The sequence below is a fragment of the Neolamprologus multifasciatus genome, chromosome 17, assembly GCF_963576455.1.
Source record: "Neolamprologus multifasciatus chromosome 17, fNeoMul1.2, whole genome shotgun sequence".
Taxonomy (NCBI): domain Eukaryota; kingdom Metazoa; phylum Chordata; class Actinopteri; order Cichliformes; family Cichlidae; genus Neolamprologus; species Neolamprologus multifasciatus.
Window position 1 is genome coordinate 12,286,273 of NC_140455.1, and position 22,653 is coordinate 12,308,925.

General features: G+C 40.7%; 1 protein-coding gene across 2 annotated transcripts in view; it reads left to right on the forward strand.

Moving 5' to 3' along the window:
- The window catches only part of exoc2 (exocyst complex component 2), a 47,042-nt gene extending 25,857 nt beyond the window's left edge, over positions 1 to 21,185 (forward strand). For both annotated transcript variants that reach the window (XM_085137326.1, XM_085137327.1), the window contains exons 9-28: positions 453 to 534; positions 633 to 735; positions 2,756 to 2,874; positions 6,968 to 7,081; positions 7,380 to 7,504; positions 8,624 to 8,692; positions 8,794 to 8,951; positions 9,073 to 9,194; positions 10,682 to 10,743; positions 10,972 to 11,052; positions 12,838 to 12,897; positions 14,186 to 14,247; positions 14,334 to 14,403; positions 15,926 to 16,042; positions 17,682 to 17,823; positions 19,279 to 19,334; positions 19,448 to 19,570; positions 19,787 to 19,848; positions 20,211 to 20,270; positions 20,374 to 21,185. In XM_085137326.1, the coding sequence (XP_084993452.1) occupies positions 453 to 534; positions 633 to 735; positions 2,756 to 2,874; positions 6,968 to 7,081; positions 7,380 to 7,504; positions 8,624 to 8,692; positions 8,794 to 8,951; positions 9,073 to 9,194; positions 10,682 to 10,743; positions 10,972 to 11,052; positions 12,838 to 12,897; positions 14,186 to 14,247; positions 14,334 to 14,403; positions 15,926 to 16,042; positions 17,682 to 17,823; positions 19,279 to 19,334; positions 19,448 to 19,570; positions 19,787 to 19,848; positions 20,211 to 20,270; positions 20,374 to 20,467 (1,881 nt within the window). In that variant the 3' untranslated portion in view covers positions 20,468 to 21,185. The remainder of the gene's footprint in view (positions 1 to 452; positions 535 to 632; positions 736 to 2,755; positions 2,875 to 6,967; positions 7,082 to 7,379; positions 7,505 to 8,623; positions 8,693 to 8,793; positions 8,952 to 9,072; positions 9,195 to 10,681; positions 10,744 to 10,971; positions 11,053 to 12,837; positions 12,898 to 14,185; positions 14,248 to 14,333; positions 14,404 to 15,925; positions 16,043 to 17,681; positions 17,824 to 19,278; positions 19,335 to 19,447; positions 19,571 to 19,786; positions 19,849 to 20,210; positions 20,271 to 20,373) is intronic.
- Positions 21,186 to 22,653: the final 1,468 nt, after the last annotated feature.

A 22,653-nucleotide genomic window follows, 5' to 3' on the forward strand; every position in this document is an offset into this window, starting at 1 on the left:
GTAAGCAGCACATAAATATGTAGAGCAAAACAATGGCTCTTCAACCGTTGAAGCCACATAATGGCACAAAGTACACAATTTTTTTTCCTCTACTTCCTGATTTCCATTTTTTTGTATAAGCAAAGGTTTTAATTAAAGCAGTTTTGATCTTTACAAATGTTTATTATTATTATTGTTATTATTATTGTTATTATTATTAGTAGTATTATTATTATTATTATTATTATTATTATTATTATTATTATTATTATTATTATTATTATTATTATTATTATTATTGGGGTGTATAGGTGTCTGAATCTGATTTCTAAACTCTCCACAGGCCTTAACACGCAGCTTAAATGATTGTCAACCAGAGGGTGGAGCTAGAGAGGCTTAAATGCAAAGTGTGTCTCATGATTGATGGGTTAAAAAAACTGTACATTATGAAATGAACTATTTTTTCTTTCCAGGGAGATTACGATGTTGTGATCAATGACTATGAGAAAGCAAAGTCTCTCTTTGGCAATACTGAGGTCCCTGTTTTCCAAAAAGGTAAACTGCTTTAACTTCAACAATTGCATGAAGATCATGGCTTTTTCTAAACAGATTGTTATGGTGATTACCAATGTTTTGACTCTACTTTTCTGCAGTGTACGCTGAGGTTGAGACGAGGATTGGAGCTCTACGGAGTCTCTTGTTGGAGAAACTGCTGCAAACTCCATCTACGCTTCACGACCAAAAAAGATACATCAGGTCTCTTTACAATTCTATGACCCTGTTCAAGTTTGGATATTTTTCTTTACACGTCTACTCTGTCAGCATCCAGCAGAAAGTCATGACAAGTCCCTCCACTCCCTTTGGTTTCTTTGATGTCTGCTTGTGTCATCGTTTACCAGAACTTCAACCTCCTCCCCCCACCCTCTTTCTTTTTTTTCCCCTCTCACTTTCCTCAGTTCACCAATCATATTTCTGCTTCTATTTTTCTCTCCCCCTGTCTTTCATGTCCCTTTTTTTTCCCCACTTCATCCATCTGTCCATTCATACTTGTGGTCTCTGCCTTTTTATTATTGTGAAGACCAACCTGTCAGGATCACAGAGACCAGCTCTCAACCACATGGCAAATGGCAACATCTTTCATCCTGGTACATTAGGCACAGCTCTGAACGCCCACTCAGCTCCTGTTTACTCTTCACGTGGATGGTGGAAGCTGTGTGTGTTTGTGTGAGTGTGAGTGTGTAAGTGTGTGCGCTTGTTTTGTTCTTGTTCCTCAAACTTTTGAAAGATGCCCTCTAATGAGAAACAAATGAACGGCTGGTTTTTAGAGTGACAGCAGAGGGGGTCAGGCAAATGGTAAATGGTAAATGGACTGATTCTTATATAGCGCTTTTCTACTCTCCCGGAGTACTCAAAGCGCTCTATACAACATGCCTCATTCACCCAATCACACCCATTCTCACAAGCACTTTATCTGTACTTAGTGCTTAGTGCTTTCTAATGACATTCATACACATTCATACTCCGATGGATGCATCGGAGAGCAAGTTGGGGTTAGTATCTTGCCCAAGGATACTTGACATGCAGACTGGAGGAGGCAGGGATCGAACCACTGACCTTCCGATCAGTAGGTGACCTGCTCTACCTCCTGAGCTACAGCCACCCCAGATGATTCACCCCCAAAGCCACAGCTTTGGGGGTGAATCATCTGATGTCTTAACTTAAAAGAGCCTAGCTATTCAAACCCCCCTTTGTTTTAATAGAGGATGATAAGAGCACATGTTGGTGTTAGTCTTTTGGGTTTTTTTTTTTTTTTTTACACATATACACACATATACATATATACACATATATATATGTATGTATGTGCATATATATATATATATATGTGTGTGTGTGTGTGTATATATATATGTGTGTGTGTATATGTGTGTATATGTGTGTATATGTGTAAAAAAAAACAAAAAAAACCAAAAGACTACAATTTTATTCTGAGAGACTGACCTTGCGAGCACCAACATGTGCTCTTATCATCCTCTATTAAAACAAAGGGGGGTTTGAATAGCTAGGCTCTTTTAAGTTAAGACATCAGATGATTCACCCCCAAAGCAGAAAAGTGTGTATATATATATATATATGTATATATGTATATATGTATATATATATATTTATATGTATATATGTATATGTATATGTATATGTATGTATATATATATGTATATATGTATATGTATATGTATATATATATATATATGTATATATATATATATATATATATATGTGTGTGTGTGTGCGCTTATGCTCATCTCATTTTCATTTCTGGACTCTACCAGTGTTGCTCTGCATGATTCAGAGTTCAAAATGTCATGATGGTGTTATTGTGAATTTTTTTTTTTATTCTGATAGTCGAGAACTAAAAAACGGATAATGGGACAGTCATATCTTATGCTTAGTACTTCAAACAGCTTTTCATTTAAATGCAACTTTCCCTTTCTTCCTGCTTGGTGAGGAGTTTGTGGTGTTTGTGGAATTTTTTTTTAAAAGAATTGTGATTTGAATTAGCCGTCTTCTATGCTTTATGCAAAAAGACAAAGTGCAGTAAAACCTAATGGAGATTTTAGGCTGACATTAGTGGGCTGTCCTGCCCCGACTTCAGCCAGAGCTTTTATTGTTTTTGGCCACTTGTCTGACCTTTGACACCCATTTAAGTGTGGATTTTAATTTTGTTGATCTTTTTGTCCCATCTCATCTTCCATCTCCCTGTCCCACGCTTTCGTAGGTACCTGTCTGACCTACACGCTCCAGGAGATCCAGCATGGCAGTGCATCTACGCTCAGCACAAGTGGATCCTGCAGCTGATGCAGAACTGCAGAGATGAGTTCATCAGTGGCCAGAGAGGTGACTAAAAATGCACATTTGTCTGAGTTGACTCGTTTTGCACATGTAGTGAAAAGCCCCTATTTAGCATTTCCAATCAGGCAGCTGGTGGATGTCGTGAGCTTAGGGAAGAGAGCGGTGTCTCAGTCGTTCCAGAGCTCTGCCTACATTCCCTGCTCCTTCGCCGGCCTCCTTCACCCCAGCCTGTGCTGCTTGCTTGAGGCCTGTGTGTTTATTTTTTCATGAATGTATGAATAAGATGAAAGTGATGGAGCACTGGCTTTGGATTTAGGTTTCAGCGCTTGACATGTTACTGCACACACACAAACCCGCTTTCTCACTCACACACACAGCTTCACAGATGGATTGGAACAATTAACCCCAATTAAGCTGTTCCTCTGTTAAATCAGCCAGCAGAAAAATGTGGATCTGAAACCGTCCACTCAGGAAGACCAGTGATTCGCCAGCATGCGTGCACACTCACACTGAGGCACCCGCACAAATGCATTGTGGGGTGGGTGGCTGCTTCACATAGCACAGCTGGAACATAAACATGTCTAATGCTAAAAGTAACAGTGGTTTCCGGGGCTCAGGCTTGATGGATCTGGGGATTGGTTCGTTCCCCACTTCTCCACATTTAAATTTCATCTTGATGATTATGTCAGGGATGGCCCCTTTTACTTCACACTTACATTCCACTGCAGAGCAACATGTGGTGGAGAGGGAGTCTGAAATCTCATCCAACTCAACTGTGCAGAAAATTGCTAGTTTGCAAAAAAGAAAAAAGAGCACAGAAACACACATGCTGGCATGGACATGTATGGTAACTTATTGATAAAGTCCTCATACCTCAAAGCATCACATCAATTGTCAGTGTGTCAGTGTCATTTTTTAAAAACCAGGCTGTAAACAAGCTTCTTAGTGATGTTAGTGAAGTTGGGTCTTTTAATATTGAGGTCTGTAGGATGGCTTGCTTATTGAACCAGCCTCAAGTGGTGATTCCAGGAACTGCATTTTTGGAGGCGAACTTTGAGAGTGATGTCTGTTCTTGAGGTAACATCATTTAACATTACCGTCTGCCTCTGAGAGGACAGTAGTTACAGTCAGCATGTGACCAAAATGACCTACATTTAACTGTGCAGTCTTCTCATAGATGTGCACAGTTCTGTTGAGAGTTGGTTGAGAGCCTCCTGCAAACCCAACTTTTTGTCCAACCTGCATTCTTTAAATCCGTTTTTACGTTGCCTAGAAAAGACTTGCATGTCTGCTTGTTCCTAGTCCACTGCGATTGGAATCAGTGAAATGACAGGCAGCACTTGTGTGCAATCAGTTAGGGTTTGTATTTTTTGGGGAACAGATTTATATTGAAGATTTTGAAATTCCAGAAAAAAGGTCTTTACCTCAGCTTTTGCAGGTAATCACACCAACACCCAGTGTAACAACCTTTGATAAGGTGGAGGTTCATTTGGTCACAGTATCACCTGCAATTCAGACTGTGGCTACTGAATGCCTAACTCCTTACAAGCGCGGGGATATATTGAGGCTTGGTTAGGGTGCCAGCAAAGCACACGGTCCAAACAAGTGGAAAGCCAAGAGCACCACTACTGTGAAAAAACACTCCGTTGTGTTTAAACAAATTACCCATGCTGTCATTCTTCTGGTGAGCACAGTGTTCACACAGACATGCTGAAAGGTACACGCAATCTTTCCTGTTTTTCTCCCTGCTCTTGTTCTTTGTTACAGCTGTCTCCTGTCTTCTCTGTTGTCACACAGCGCGCCTCTTCCCCTCACATACACCTCTGGCAGATATTCAGCATCTCTGGTCTTCTCTGCTCACTTCTGGCCCAAGTGTGAAACCCGTGCCTCCACCCAGGCAATGCTTCAGCAGCCATCATTATAAAAACCACATCCACTGCATTCCCCCAGCTTCACTCTTCCTCTCCTTCCTTCCCACCCTTACCCTTCCTTCTGTATAGGACCCCCCCCCCCCCCCCCCCCCCCTTCAATGGTACCTCACAGCTACCCACTCTTCTGGTGGCCTCCTCCTCCCTTCATATACATGCATTCACTAGCTTTTTTTATGCTATTGTCAGCATCACACGTGGCAGAGATTATTCCGCTGTAAGCATCAGGCATATTTGCAGTAACTGGTGTCATTTTCTCTTTCAACTGTTGTTCCTAGTCAGGAATATAAGGCCAGAGGTCGTTCTGGTGTAGTCACGATTCCATTAATTACCCTATAAAATGCCTTAAATGTGAAATAAAACCATCCATCTTTGTTAGAAACAAAGGCCTGAAAGCTGAAGTTTTTTTTGTGAGGGAGCATAGCAAGTTGCTTCCGTATGTCTAAACACTCCCATCGTGCCCCAGTGTTGCAATCTGACTCTGCCCGATCCAATTAGAAGCTGCAGTATTTTTATTTCTTGAGCAGCACTTCTTCTGCCAATGTCAACACAATTAACAGGAGTTTTTTTCCCCTCTGGAAAAATAGGTTTTCAGTGAGTAGTTAGTGGGAATTCACTGTTCAGACACTTTGACGGTGTGTTTGGGATTTTATGCTGCAGAAATGCTGCTGTAAGAGCAATGCCGTGATAATACTGGTTAACGTCTGACAGGTGTTTGCATGGTCGTATTGACTGATTGATTCATTAGGGAACATTTTTACTTGTATTCAGAAATTTTGTGATGATTGACATCATGTACATAAAGCCTGGAATTTCAAAACTTTAAGTCACAGATTATTAATAATAGTGATTTTATTGTAAGTCCCATCTTGACTTTTCCTGACAAGATGTCCTGTTGTCTGTGCGCACATAAAATCTGGGTGAAACACTGGGGCGTTTTTCAAGAGAACAGTGGTGAAGCTTTTGTATTCTGTAGCGTGGGAATAAGGTTTGTGTCCTCTTAGACAGAAAGCAGGTATGTGTGCGTGTGGTCAAGGTCAGTGACCCCTCTGGAAGAGGAACCCATCCAGCCTGCAGAGAAGCCCCAGACCCGATGAGGAAGTGTGTATAGATGACACACATTGTCTCAGTTTATTCAACACGCATACACAGAGGCTTCTATAGTTTCCCCCTGTAAATTTGAGCAAGAAGCAGTGCAGCAGTATAGTAAATCCTTTGAACGTACAGAGCAGCAAAACACATGCACTCCTCAGAATGCAAGTGCTTGTCCATTCTGAGGATTCGGCGGCCACCTGGGTCAACAGCAGCTCTCATCCCTGTAAAAAGACAGGAAAACTTCAGAGACAGAGCCTGTATTGCACCATATGGTGTGTGTGTGTGCGTGTGTCTGTCTGTGTGTATTTGCGATATAAGAAAGCCTCGTCTGTTTACAGATAGTCTGACTCAAATGAGAATTTCCTTACATTTTCTGGCCTGGATGGGTGTGTTGTGTGCACAGCCACCTCAACCACAATTTTCTCCTCTGCTTGGGGATTTCTCAATCTTGCTTACACACTACATTCAACATTGTGACTCACCAGTACGCTTTTCTGTGTATGTGAGTGTGTGAGAGACACATGTTTTGGAAATGTGGCTCATCAGTCTCCATTGATTTAGACAAACTGGTGTGGGCGTAGTGCAGCGTTGCACGAACCTGTCCTTAAAGTTTCATTTTCATTGTAGCAATTTTGATCCTCTTAGCACCGCAGTCTTTCACTTTCATTCCTTTTCGCCACCCCTTGTTCTGTTATCATTAAGTTATCTCACAGATTCAATTTGCTAACGTTGTCTCACATGCAGAGATAGGAGTGTGTGGTTGCAGAACTTTCTCATTCATTACCGCTGCATAGCTCCCTGTTGCCATCTAGAGGAGCTCTTAAGAATCAGATGTGACAGAGCACATTGTGGCCAGCGTAAACCCACTTCACCCCAGCACTCGCAAAGACCACTGCTCTGTTTCCCCACCATGAAAACAAGGGGACATTCTCTCCGCTGAGATGGATCAGAACACAAATAAAGAAAGTAGGGAGGGATTGTTTGGTGTGAAAGCCCGTTAAGCTTATTGAGGAATGTGGAATTATGAAAATGTGATTATTTAATATGTGGAGTATGTGTTTCTTTTCCCTTCAAGCTCATTTCTCATCCCTCCCCACTTTCGTTATGTTTCTCAGTGGGTGCGGGAGCTCTGGACCCAGAGGGGGATACCCGTCCACCAGCCCTCGGAAGACTCAGCCACACTGCGTCTCTGAAGAGAGGGGGCAGTCTCCGAACGCCACGATCCAGCAGTGAGTAGTGCAACACTTCACAGATTCGCCCACACACTGAGTTCTAAGGGGGGGCTTCCCTGTCTGCGCTAAACTCTGTACATACGTTTGTTTGTTTGTGTGTGTGTAACACTTTTGGTCGTGTACAGTGTTTAGGGGAATCTTGCATCACACTGTACGGTAAAGGCACAAATAAAAAAAACAAAGATCTTAAGCTGTATGTGCCAGGAACTAAACCATTCTGATATGTGAATATTTGAACTGCACAGTCATTATGTCAATATCCTCTATCATATCACCTGTGTGCCTTTTTTTCTAGATTGGCACTTTGAGACCCCGCAGCAGGTGCAGTTTGTGGAGAAGCTTTCAGATGTTGTGATCGGTCAGCTGCCCAATTTCTGGAAGCTTTGGATCTCCTACGTTAATGGAAGTCTTTTTAGCGAGGTGAATACTCAGCAAGTAGACAGAAATCCTGCATACAGCATGTTTTTATAGCAACAGTGGTCACTTTGCCACACAAGATAATCCAGAGATGAACGTGGCCCTGTGGAGATGTAGCCCAAAAATGTAAATCTTTGGGTAAATATTTGATTGTGCTCATTTCCATTATTTTTGTAAATACAGGGGTTCAAGGCAGTGATTGTCATTTGGAGGGTCAAGATTAGAAGTGAGTCAGAATATCTCAAGTCAGAGGGGCAAGGCTGAGATGGTAGTAAAAAGCTTTGTGTAAATACTGGGAAAGTCACAGCACCACAAACCTCTCCATGGCGTGCTGCATTTTGATTTCACACATCACACAACCAGCTGCTTTATAATGCACAAATTATAATCTTCAAAAGTGTGGTTAAAGTGTAGTGAAAGCAAAAATAAAATTGTGTTTTTGTTGAAATTGTTTGGAAAGGAGTGCCATCAAGGGACCGTGTCCTGTCGAAAATCTTTAACCAGTAGATCGATACGCGTGCTAACACCACATTATGGACAACATCTGCAAAAGAATGAAAGGGACATTAGTTTTGTCACATAATAAATACAACAATTGAAATAAATGACAATAAAAACTGGTATAATAAATAAATTGCTATAAATTTAGCTCCATAGTTCAGCTTTGTTTCACTCATATTCATTCAGGATTATCTCATGAAATTTCTTTGGTGAGTTAGGTATTTAATTTGGGATTAAGAGAAGGGGAATGATTTTCCATGAGTCAACTCAGGTTAATGAGTTTCTACTGATAGGCCAAAACGAATGGTGTTGTTAGTAATACACAAATGTCTCTGTGAACAAGAATATTTCCCATGAAAACTTTAGGCTAGGCTAATAAAAGCTTTTTCTTAGAAACTCAGTTTTTTCGAAATCCTCTGCAGGTTTACATTCCATATCTGTGTTTTTCAGGGTTTCCATTTAAGAGAAATTATTTGATTATTCTCAAGAAAGGTTGAAGGAATGTCGTTTGCATTATCATAATTTGATCTAATGCAGGCACAGAAAGCAACATAAAATCTATTTTTCGTCAGTAATCTGGACTTCTCAGAGGTGACTAAGTATTTGTGTCTTCCCCTACAGACTGGAGAGAAATCTGGGCAAGTGGAAAAATCCAAGAAGAATGCCAGACAGAGACAGAATGACTTTAAAGTATGAGGATTTCTAACTCCAGTTTACTCTAATGTTAATTTGAGATAATGTTTTTTAAAGACAGATTCTGCAGCACATACTGTATGTTGTCTGTTTTGTAGAAAATGATTGAAGAGCTGACCAGTCGGCTCGTGAAGCTCATTCGGGGTGCTCTCTTACCCGCCACCTTGCCGCAAGGGGAGCTGAGTCTTTATGGAGGCTGGGAGAGCAAGACAGAGTTGGCTGGATCATGGCTTACACAAATCATACACACTGTCAGGTCCTCACACTTTGGCTGTAATTAATTTGCTTACATGTTTGGTTAAATGGAGGCATTTGGGAACCGCATGCTTACTTTGCCTTTAATAACAAACCTCTGTTCTCTGGTGTTTCTCATTCAGGGGTTGTCATGAGGCTCTGTCTGCTATGGAGATCCCAAATGATTTGCTGCATGTGATCCAGGATCTTCTGCTGGATTTGAGAGTTCACTGTCTCATGGTGACTCTGGTGCACACAACAGAAGGTGAGAGAGCTCTCAGTAATGGACAAAACATATTTTCATCAAGATCTCCATTTTAATTGACTCCAAGTTACCAAACAGTTTATTTTGTTTTCAATGTTCAGTGTGGCAGGATCATAAAAACTAAAAGCAGCTTTTGCTGTGTCTATGCAATCTTCATGTGACAGAGCCAATCATTGGACTGAGCCCATTATTGTCCAGAACAACCATCTAGTATATAAATAATGTACAATGGCTTCCTAATGAGAGCCTTCTCATCCAGTCAAAATATCACAATTTTCAGGCAGCAAAAAACATCTAACAGTTTCATATTATATGAAGTATTGAGAACTAAAATTAGCACCAGTAATAAACCTGGAGGTAGGTAGGTAAACGACATCCAGTTGCTTTAGATTACAGCCAGATAGATGCCTGTAAATCACTCTAGTCCTAGACTGAGAGGAAACCTGCTTCTTTTCTTTGCGGAACCTAGAGAAGCTAACATGCAAGAAACCACGGTTTTGTCAAAGTTTTAACAAGATCGGTATGATATTTGAGGAGAAGCTTGGCATCTGCTAGTGTGCTGATGTACAGTGAAACATGAAACACTCACTCTGGACGGGCTTATAACATCCTTAAAATCTTTATTTCTACTGTCTACATTTTACCTTGTTTTTCTGGGTTTTTAAATTAAAGATATGTATAGTATTTATTCATGTATGTATTTGTACCTAATTTATTATTGTACATTGAAAGGCTTTTAAATGTGTTGACCGAGTGTGTTAAGAAGACGTTTACTGGAAAGTATGCCTGCTTGTACCAGATACATGGGGCAAAATATGCCAGGCCCTGCTTACCCTTGCAAATAATGTATTTGTTGGTCTAAGCAAAACAGCATTGGGAATCTTTACCAGTAGAATAAAAAAGTTGTCACCATAGACACGTTATTAATCTCCACATGAGAAATAAAAAGCTGTGTCATTCTGAAATCACACTTTGATTAGCATCCGTTACTTGTGTAATCCCCTGCTAGACAAGAATGCGAAAGGACATGAACTCAAAACCTGCAGAACACGACAGATTTTTATAAAACCATGTGAATTTGTATAATGGTAAACTCTTAGTGGTCAGTGTCCTCAAGTGTCACTTTTAGCTAATTCAACTTCCAAGTTAGTAATGGAGAAAGTGTTATGAGACTAAAACCAGACAGGCTGTGTTTCACTTGTGGTTAGGTATGGTCATTTTGAGAAGAGGGACTGTTTTTTTTTCTTAACTCCCCCCACTCACACACACACAAACACACCACACACACACACCAAATTGTGGTCTGGGAAGAAAGGGTTTGATTTTAGATCATGCGGTTTTCCCTCAGAAACCTTTAAATCTGTTCATATTTCATACGACCCCTTATGAAAGTCTCCACACTCCACATGTAAACGGCTCTGAGTTCAAAAAACTGTAGCACAGTTTCAAGTGATGGCCCTTTCGATTTGTGCTTTTTATACCCCTAGATGTCAACAGGCTTGCTGAAAAGGAAGACTGGTTGGTAGATAATGAGGGAATCACCAGCCTGGTAAGGATGGGTTAATTTATCAAGCAGCACTCTGTGTCTTCATAGAAATCGATGCTTGATGTCTCACAGAAAGTTTAATATCTATGTGTACTTTCTAGCTGGCAGCGATTCATTGCATTTGTTTAGTCCACTGAGTACTTGTGGGTCTGTTTTAACTAATCTGTGTTGAAGTGCGATGTTATCTAATGTAGCCCATGTTTGTAATCTCTGTTTTTAATGTTTTTGCAGCCTTCACGCTTTGAGCAATGTATGGTCCAGATGCTGCAGTCACTCAAAGAGCCCCTGGAAATCAAACCCGGAGAAACAAATGTTCGTTCATACCCTGCAAACATCAGAGCTACAGAAGTTTTCACATGATAATCAATAGTCATGAGTTTCTTCATCCATTAAATTAACTTAAATAGCTGACACTGACACGTGAAAGTTACTTGTCATCTGTTAGACACAGGCTGTTATGGGGCTGGCATATGCCTCCTTTCAATTGCAGTAATTGTCCCTCTGAATGAATGAATGGGAATCCTGCTGTTTCTGACATTATCACAAACTTTAGCATTGCTGAGGTGATGTTGAGTTCGATGGCAGCAGCATGTCTTACAGAAAGAAAAAGACTTCTGGATAAGAGCATAAAACCTGTGTATAAAATCTGTTGTGCCTTTCCAGATGTGCAACGTGTCAGTTCCACTGACTCTTAACGCACACCCATACTATCAGAGGTGGAGACCTTTTAAATATGACTGGTTAATCTCCTCTTTAGCTGAGAGTACGCAGCATCAGTGTTCTAATAAAATAATTTCAAATTTTCATTAGTCTGACCTGAGCTTTGTTCCAGAGATGATGGCAGTGTTTCACACAGGCTTCTTCTTTTTGGTCGATGATATTGTAAACTGTTTTCTAAAAGTGTGCCTGAGCCCATGCAGTTAATTTCATTACAGAATCATGCCTGCTTTTACTGCAGCGCCACCTCTGAAACCAAAGAGCACGAGAGTCCAATACTGATTTTCAGACTTGCCCCTTGTACACAGAGATTGCTCTGCTTTTTTGGTTTTTGTAAATGATAACACGCAGCGTAGATGATAAGATATTCAGTCTTCATAATTTTACAGTAACAAACACTATTCTGTAGTTGGAGTTGTTTTTGCAGATTGGTGAAACTTTGCCTCTCTAAGACATTTATTGTTTTTTACCAGCTAACCTAATTAGTTGCAAAATGTTCCTCCAGCTCCTCCTTTAAGTACCACTAACTTTTCAATTTTTTTGTTTCTCCATCCAAACTTTTTTTGAGGCATGTTGCTGCCATTACATTCAAACTAACTAATTTTTTTTCATAAAGTAGTAGAACGTCTCAGGTTAAACATCTGATATGTTTTTGCTGTCTTTTTGTGAAAAATGTAGATTTATGAGATTTGCAAGTCATTGCATTTATTTACATTTTACACAGCATCCAAACTTTTATAGAAGTGGGTTTGTATAAAAAAAGAAAATTAAAATTTTGGTGAATATAAATCAAGCTTAGCCACATGGTCTCTGTGACCAATGTTAAAAAATTATGCTGATATCATCTTTAGTCATGTTTTGAAAACAGCAGTCTTTGTTGCACAATGAGATCCCTGCTGGAATTGTGAAGAAAAAGGATGTAAATAGATTGATGTAGAAACCAAAACAAAAATAAAAAATTAAATAAAGAAGAAAATGTAGTTTGTTTGTTGTAGCAGAAGAACAAGTAGTGGAGGAATAACTGCTGTGCATCCTGGCCTCGGTTCAGTGGATGCTACATTCATCACTCTTCTTGTCCTGCCCTTGTGCATGTCGCACAGTGCAGTAAACTTATATGAATGAAATTTCACTCTGTGGAGTTGCTTTATGTGATGATCTTTTATTTGAAGCCACGGTACTTCTGTTGCAAACAGAAATGATATCAAAACTTGGATGGTTTTAATTCAGCACTTCGCGAAGTAGTATAGTATAAGCCCTGCTGTTAACAGAAACTATGAAATAACTATCTAGGGTTCAACACAAAGAAATCCTTTATGAATTTTAGAATAAACAGCTTTAGTCACATCAAGAAAGCATTGTTACCATTGTTCTTTTCCACAGGTGTTGCAGTTGGATCAGGTCCAGGACCAGGCTGCAGAGCTCGGTGTGAGGATCATGAAGGTAAGACGTGTACACTTATTTTCAAGAACATGCATAGGATTTCGTTATGAGCAAAGACTGTTTGCATAGGATGGAAGTAGCCACCATGATGTCTACCACTGGTTTTGATTTCCACATTTTGAAGCCTCAGCCTTCATGTGTTTATGTTGTTTATCGAATACAGAAGTGGCCAAATCTGGATGAGAGTCGGGTGTAGTCAGCTACTCCTAGCAAGCATTAAAGAGCAGGCAAATAAAGAGATACATATAATTAGTGCTAAATAAAAACAATAAAATTCTATAAATGAACTTACTAAAACTTACCTTTGATGATCTGTATCATAAGGCAGGTATATATTTTTAGACAATTCCTTTAAAATGCTTTAAGCAACAGCAAAAACGCAACCATCTGGCAGCTACCAGTCACAGAAGGCTTCCTGGCAGCTCTCGCTTTGCGACTACCAGGAGCCTCCACCAAACGGTCAGGAAAGACATCATTTTCCTCTAGTAGTCAGAGGTTGCCGGGGGCGTTGCTAACCAGTCTCTGGGCCTGTTTGACTGAGGCCTACTGTACTTGGATTAGTTGAGGTGGGTCCTAGCAGGCAGCTGTAAGCTACACGTCACTGTCTTGGCTCTCCTGTCAGTCAAAGCAGCCACATCTCTAACTTTGAACATTTAACACTTGAGCACTTTACATGAATAGAATATAAAAAATAAATCAGCTACTTGTTTGGAAGGAAGAGAATATCCTTTTAATGCTGTAAGTTGGGCATTTTAGCACAGGAGACTGGCCAGTGAGGAACTGCAGTTCATTTTCTGTGTGGAGTTTGCATGTTCTTCCTGTGTCTGTGTGAGTTTTTCTTCAGGTGCCACAGATGGTCCAGAGATGTCCACTTAGTGGGTTAGGTTAAATTGGTGGTTTTAATTTGCCCATATGTGTGAACATGGTGTGCAAATGATTGTCTGTGTTACCCTGCGACAGATTGGTGACCTGTCCAGGGTCTACCTGCCTCTTGCCCTGAGGCCCTGTGCACTGATCACCAAAGTCATATATAGACCTGAAAACCTATGTGTTCTATATTTGTCTTACATCTGTTCAGTCATAGAGCGGTTGCTAAGATTTTATTTGGTCTTTTATTTACTGTGAGGTGAAAATAAAGCTACATGTTGACATGCACACACTGTCCACTTTACTGTGTTTCAGTGTACCTTAGATCTAAGTCTGTACTAACCTCTGTACTCACAGAGTAAGATATTAGTGATGCACCTAAAATTGTCTTTTCACATGTCTGATAAATGCGTCTCCATAGGTCTTTGTAAACAGTTTGGAGCAGCTGAGTACTAAGACAGATGGAGACATTAACACATCTCAGTAAGTATTTGGATGATTTTTTTCTCATCTCTGTGGTTACTGTGCTTCACTTGGACAACATTTTAAAATCTCCCCCATGTGTACAGCAACATTTCAGTGGACCTGTCCTCTCCTGATCGGTTTACTGGCATTCAAGAGGGCTTTACTCCAACATCTGTAAGCACAGTGTTTTTCTTTATTACATTCTTTAAATCGTATGAGGTTTAAACACTCGAAAACGCACATGTGGCAACTGCCAGCGTCACACCAGAGCGTGGGCTCCCTCCTTTACACAACTAGACAAACATGTGTCACTCATTCGAACCACGAAATGTTATCAGTCTGTTTCCTGGTTGTGGACAAGAAGTAGAGACGTCCTTATTTCCTGTAACTTGTTTGAGATGTTAGCAAAGGGGGTTAAGCGCAGGGGAGGACGAAGAGGAGGAAGAAGAGCAGGGCGTAGAGTGCTTCTGGTAAGGGGAAATGGAGCAAGGTGCAGAAGGGGTTTCCCCAGCCTGAATATGCCGCCAGACTTGACTGAGAGAAGATGACCAGAGTTAAGACTGGTGTCAGTCATGATACAAACGGGTGTTTTTGTGAGTTGGCAACTAGCAACCAGCACATGCAAACTTGGACAGTGCCTCACTGCTATTAACACAAAGACATCAGTTTACTTTAGGCCACTAAGCTGGTTGGTTTGCTTAATTTGGACAGCAAACTCCTGCCAGTGATGTTGTAGGCATCAGAATGTCATTCTGACAGTGTCTCTGTGCACACGTTTAATTGGCATGCTTATTGTGTGTTTGTAAGGGTGAATATAAAAGGACGGGCATTTTAACGAGTGAGCGCTTGTTAAAAGTAGTTTCAGGTTCCTACACTATGGTAGATTTGTTTTGCAGTTAGGAGGCCAGGCAACCATTCTACCAGACATCAAACACAGGCACTAGACAATATTCACAAAGACATTGTGAGAAAAAGAGTGCTCCATGCTTCACTGAAACCACAACTTTAAACCAAGGACATATTTTGGAAAGCAAAGCACATTGTGGTTGTAAGAACCTCTCCAGAATTGTACGAGGATTAAAGGTTTGTCATAGGTTTCAGGTTAGGAAGTTTAACCACAGGCTACAGAGCTCAGCCTGAGCATCACGGTGGTAAGAACGCCACATACACTGTGTATCTTTTGAACATAAATGATGTGGATTGCAACTGTCTTTGGTTAATGATGTCCCCTTGAGTCAATTGTTGCTGGTTTAGAGTTTTAAACCTTTATATCAGGAGAATGGAGTGAATGTCATGATGCTCAAATGCTAGTGTCCCAGCCTAAAGTGTACCCTGCTCACTGGTCCTTGAGCACAACCATTATTTATAAAATTAACGTCGTGTTGTATTCAGTAAGACTCGAAACTAGCAACTGAGACCCGAAACTCATCAGAGAGTGTTTGCTGAGGTCAAAGAGCGAGAAAGGTGAGGACTGTTTTCCAAGAGATGTCTATGCATTGGGGCTGCTTTATTCAACTAGAGGAGTCGCCCTCTGCTGGCCAATAGAAACAGGCTTGAGGCACTTCTGCATACACTTTTACATCCAGAATCCAAATCCAGGTCTACAGTCTGTAAGTTGAACCTAAGCTGTGACAATGTTGTGTTGTGGCAGACAAAGCATTCAAGTGTGTGTGTGTGTATGTGCGCGTGTGTATAGGAGCAGCGTCTACTGATCATCCTGAGTAACTGCCAGTACCTCGAGAGACACACATTCCTGAACCTGGCTCATCACTTTGAGAAACATGGCTTCACGGGGACAGAGAAGATCACACGGGTCAGTATCAACACTTCTAATCTGCAACTGTGCTTTGAAAAAAAGACTTCACACGAAGGAAGGAGTGCTCAGTGTTGTTGGCGAGAAATGCGTTGCGGTGTCATTAACAACAAAGCTGTCCCCTGGTCTCTTCTAAGCAGAGAGATGACTCTTCTTTAAAAGAAAAATACAACAGAAAAAATAAAGGTCGTGGTCTTGAAAGCTCAGTTCACTGTCACCCTAGTTTTTTTTTCTTTCACACGTACACACTCATCCAGCTGCACACAATGACTAATGACTGAATCACAAAGCAAAGAAGCATTCTGTTGGTTTTCCAGTAAAAACAGTTTACAGCTATTTTCTTTGAAATATCATTTTTAAACCGATTCTCATGTGTCATTTATATGTAGATACGTATGGGTGACAGTTTGTCTAGATTGTAATCTTCAAATGTTAAAATAGCTGCAAGAGCAAATCTGAAAAATAAGAATTCCCACATAACACATCTGCCACACAGCTGCCCCCTCGTGCAATCATACTGTAAAGAGTTAGAAATGCAATAAACTCTCAATGAATTCATGTAAACTTGAGAAGTCACTGATATATGCACAATCTAAATGTATTCATGCAGTTTATGAAGGATACAGGATTTCAACATGGACTGCAAAGTAAAATTACTCACAGCTTCCACACTCCATAATAAAGCCTTTAACGCCACAGCCTGCAGTTTAAAACAATAGGCATGGAAATCAGAAACTTCAGTGTTATGTGTTGATGTAAAGCAGAATCATGCATCCTGTTACAGCAGGTTTTAAAGTGTTTCTTTTGTTGTGTGACTTTTTAATGTTTTTCAAAAGTAAAGCCATGAGATAGGCAACATCACTGGCTGTGGTAGTTAAATATTGATGAAGCTCTTGAGATGCTTTTACATCGGTGTTCCTCACTGCTTCAATAAAACATATCCGCCACAGAGACAGAGAAAACTTTGAGCAAAAGCCTTGTTGTATTTGTAACGAGTGAGCAACAACTCCAGTGAAGAGTAGCCACAATTCTGAGCACCTATGAGCAGGAGCATGAATCCTTGAGGAGTAGTTTCATCTTCTTTCAGACTGGAATTGTGGGTTTGTGAGATAAAATGCTACAAAGCACTGGTTATCTCTGTTTACGGGGAATTTTCTAATGCACATGTAACTTTAGGCGTCTGTATGCATTCAGACCACTGTTAAACTGATGCATACGGCTCACAAGACAACCTTGGCAAGATTGTCATCGTGACTTAAAGTAAAAGGCAACAGGAGACACTGACATCTTCACGTTATCAACGTTTTAGTGTTAATGTTAGAACCTGCTCACAGAGATGGAATCAGTTTAATTGGCAGGGCCGGTTTCTCGGCTCGCAGCTCTGAAGCTAAAATTACAGGCATGTAAATAAGCTAACACAGCAAAGATTCAGCTAATCTGTACAACTAAGATAAAAAATACTGCATTAAAATCCAAACAAGTAGTCGTCATTGCAAAGAACGCTGAGTAAATAGTGTATTATAATATGGATCTCTTCTTATTGTGTTGTGCATGTCTAATGATGTGTGGATTGGGGATAGAGAATCTGTTACCTAGTATCTAATCATTGCAGTAACATCGTGTGTTCTTGACCTGCCAGGTAAGCGTGGACGCAGTACGGGGGCTGGACCGGAAACTCTTTGAAGCCTACATCGAGAGACGAGCTGATCCGATCGCAGGCTCCCTGGAGCCCGGCATCTACGCTGGCTATTTTGATTGGAGAGACTGCCAAACACCTACAGGTACCCAGTTACCCTGCGCTGATAAAACAGAGCAGGAAATCACCATCAGCAACCACTAACTGACCCTGGTAGAATCATATTTAAGCCCCTAGCAGGGCTGTGGGATGACAGCTCAGAGTCTCTCATGTCTAATCTTTCTAGCTGTGGTTCACATGTGTCATGTGTAAAGTACGGCCCTTTGATGACTTACTGTAAACACCACTAACATCATTTAATCAGTCTTCCCAAGGCGCTCATGGCCTTTGTGTCTAGCTGTGGGTGTGCAGCGATATGTGTGTACACTTCAGTTGTAGCTTGACTTTTTTCGCTCACGCAGTGCACCCCAAACCCAGGTGAAACTTGACTGTGAATGTGTGGTCTACCTTAGTACAGGATGTGAAGCAACATGTCAGACTCTGTGAGAGCTGCGCGAGTCGTCTCAGGTGGGCAGCAGTTCATAGCACGGCGCTTAATCTTGATGAAAAGTTGTGAGCGTTGATCTGGTTTGTCGCCTGTGAGTTTGTGTGTTTGGACTACATGTGAAAGAGGAACATTTTGGACAGAAAACCACAGTTCTAGGATATGATACTTTCACTTGGTGCATTTTTTTGTGTGGGATTCAAGTTTGTGTGTGGGGTGCTGCAAAGCATTAAGAATCCGGTTTCAGTACTTTCTTTCTGTTTTTGCCTTTGACTGTTTCACCGTCAACGTAATGTTATATCTTGAAGCTTCCACACAGCACACTAACTCATCTGCCCCTTATCCTCCTCACAGATGAGGGAAATTAAATAATGGAAAACGTTGCACTGGCACAGTGTTAGCTTGGCTAATAATGAATCCTGTTGGCACATTTCTATCAGAAATCCAGATGGACTGTTAATCAAACAGCCACTTGGCTCTGCTGTGGATGGGACTGTGATCTTAGAGAAACATGGATTTGCAGTCTTGTTGAGTTCAAATAAAGAGAGAAAGATGAGTTTTCAGTAGTCTGTTCTGCCAGAGATATAGTGTTAGAATTAGAACAGATGTTCATCTAAACATGGCCAGAGTTTCAAATAACAAGATCAACAGTATGTACAAATGCTCAGGCTCACACTGCTGAACATGCTCTCTCACATTTTCTTTTTTTTTTACTGTCGCTCTATATGATGTCAGTGAGAACAGATATCCCAAGCACACAGATGTGGCTGTGAAGCCCCACCCACCTGCTGGTTAAACCTTTTGTTTATGAGGGGCGACCAATCTGAAGAAAGCTGGCTTAAATTGAGAGGGAGAAAGCTAAACGTGGGGTTAAACTGAGGAAACTGTGGCCAAGTATAAGATGTATAGTTAAGATGAAATATACATATAAGATATAAGAAGCTGGAAATAAACAAAACAGATCCACTTTCCTTTCATGGCTAATTGTTACATGTCTGATGTTTTGCTTTTTATCTGGATCTTTGTTTGTTCACTTTGTGCCTTCTTCTTTCACAGGTGTAAGGAACTACCTGAAGGAGGCTCTGGTCAATATTATTGCAGTTCATGCCGAGGTGCTTGAATGCCATTAAAACTCATCACTCATTTGTCAGACACTGCTTCTACTAGGTGCTTTTGCCACCTCGTCCCCCATCATGACGTTTTTTTTTCTTTCTTTCTGTGTCAGGTGTTCACAGTCTCGAAGGATCTGGTTCCTCGGGTTTTGTCTAGAATCGTTGAGTCCGTTGCGGATGAAATGTGCCGTCTTATGCAGTGTGTGTCCTCCTTCAGCAAAAACGGAGCCCTACAGGTAGGTACACAGTCACACGCACATACCCGCAGTCGCAGAGCAGTTTCTCACTCATAGTAGGACCCTGACTCATAAGTCGACCACTGCACTTGGGGGGAATTACCTGTCATTTTTGATAAAGCCATATTTCAGTTCAAGGTACCATCTGGTGTCAGTTGATGATGATTACATGATTACATCTCCGTTGTTGCCCTTTTTCTGTAAACCCCCATACAGGCTCGACTTGAACTGTGTGCTCTGAGAGATGCTATAGCCACATACCTAAACGCCGACAGCAAGTAAGTGCGACAAATACAGATCCACACAGTGGCAGAGACAGGAAGTCCCACATATGTGCCCAGTGATTTATGGCTGTGGATGTCACGGACATAAATCTTAGCAGTCACACATCCCTCACTACAATCCCTATTTATGTTAGTTGGAGAGTTTTGGAAAGGAAGTGAAAGTAATCTGGTTCTGTTGTGTGCATGCACTGTGATGTGTGCCTCTGTGTGTTTGGGTGCGTGTGTATGTTCATGTATGGCAGGTTAGTGTGCCCGCATACACACACAGACCCATCTTGAACTGTGTTTTCTAGTTCTCTATTGTTAATAAATGGGTTCCTTTATGTGACATTTTTAACTAAGCTTCTCATTTTCAGCGCCAGCTTCAAACTGGCTTTGGAGTCTCTGCCTCAGTTGCACAGCGGCGCCGATAAGAAGTGAGTCTGATTCCGGTATATGTTACTAATTGGAGGGACTGTGACCTTTTGGCGTTTCCTTTGTGTCTTTGAGATTAATCTTTAATTTTAATATTATCTGCAGGTTACTGGAAGAGCTGCTGAACAAGTTTAAGAGCAGCATGCAGCTCCAGCTCACCTGCTTCCAGGCCTCCTCTGTCCAGCCCATCAAGAGATAAATCTCATCCACTCCACCACCCAAAACAGGAGTCTGTGTCTTATCTATTAGCTAATGAAATGAACTTTGCCTGTATCTCTTCAGTTATCACTTTTTTGTTTACTCATCACTTTCAATTTCTGCTTTACTCGATTAAACACAAGTGTGTATTCATCTAATCTCGAAGACACTAAATGAGTCGATTTCATTGTTACTGTGCAGGACAGTCCCTGTTACGTTGGGTATGCTAATTATGTACGGCCACTCACGTACTGACAAGTAGTGAGTGAGTGGCTAATGTGCTTGTTTCTAGAAAGTTCAGGAACAGTCTGTCAGTGGGATGTGGAGCTGCAGACTCTGAATGAAATGTGTGTCAAAGTAACACGATTTTTTTTAAATGATGACAACAAGATGGTTTTAATGTACTGTGCCATCTGTATTGCTCAGTAAGTTAACTAAACATAAGCCTTCAGCTAGGGCTGTAAAATCTCAGTCTGTGAGCTACATGGAACTGGATCAGATCCTGATCCTGTCAGGATTTTTAGACATGGTTGATGGTTTGTTTTTTTGAAAGCATTGTACTGCTTGAATCCTTTTCACGCAGCCTTATTGTCCCATCACATTTCATTGAAATCCAGCATGTTTGTCAGTAAGCTTCATCTGTGGAAACCACACTGATGTAATTGTGAGTCAGTTATATTGATGCTTTTCTTCTAATAAAACACCATCATTGGAATTTACCATCAACTCATTTTTTTTCTCACCTCATGAGACATTAATACAAAAATGCTTCTTTAAGACTGCAGTAAATTCTTTTGTATTACGCTGCCGAAAACCCAGTAATACATGAATGCTTGATTTAACATGTGTTTTAAAGAGGATGTACTAAACAGCTTTATTTAACTATGTATAAACACAGAACCTGCATGTGGCACCATATACATAGACTCGTACAAGCTAGTGGGATCAGTGGGTTATAGAACCACCTTGAGAAGCAAAAACTTGATATTTTCTCTTTATCAGTGTCTCATATCATTGTGGAGGAAATTTGCTGCACTCTTCTTCCTAACATTGCTTCAGTTCACTGATATCTGTTTACGCACAGCACTCTTAAGGTGAAAGCATTACAGTAAGGTTGAGGTCTGGACTTTTGTGTTTCATTGTAACACCATGATTCTTTCCTTTTTCAGTCATTTAAAATACTTTTTGTGCCCAGAGTTCTTGGTTGACTCAGTTTCTGCAAGGTACCTGGGTCCTGTGGCTGCAAAGCAAAACAAATCCAAATCAACACCCCTGCACCACTCGGATTTGACAGTTGGCATGAGGTGTTTGGTTTTCACTAAACATGGTGTTGTGCATTATGGCCCAACACCACCACTTTGGTCTCATCTGTCCAACATTTTTCCACAAGTCTTGATGCAATTTTGCAAGCCTTTCTTCACAAGCACAAGAACCTCACGTTTAAGCTGTATATTCAGTTTTGTCATAAACGGCAACCAAATACTGTTGAGCTGCGTACACAGCGACTTAGGTTTGACACAACAGACAATCAGTTATAAAACATTTATTTTGAATTGTCAGAATGATGTCACTCACTGTATAAAAGGAAACAACTTTAACAACCGGTGAAATACATGTCTATATACATCGTGCTTACCATATGCAAGGGCTAAAATCATGAAATTCATGCAAAGTTTAAATGAAAATGTACCAGAGCTTTCATGTCTTTAATTCATCTGACCAGACTGACCAGTTCCTTTTTTCAACAATGTCTTTATTAGTGTTTTAAGTAATGACAAAATGAGAACAGAAATGCAAGCTACACCTCTACAGATGCATGGACAATAGCAGGTGCGGCAGAAAGGCTAAACTCACATGTAACTGTTCCTTTAAAAGGTGACCAAGCATGCAGGCATGTTTTACAACTGACTTCATAAAAGCTGTTGTTTTTTTTTCTTTCTAAAAATAGAAATGTCTAAGGAACATTATTCTTTCTTTATTTAATCTTTGTACTGTGTTTGTAGGAGGTAAAGAAAAATACCCTAGTGGCCACTATATAATGTTTTAAGTTTCTTAACCAATGCCATGCCTTTTCTGCCGTATTGGATGTGATACAACTACTGGGTGCTAAGTATTCCCCAACTGGTTTGCAGTGGTTCCTGGACGTTGCTGGGTGAAAGTGGTTGCAAAGAAGCTGCGCCACTAAAA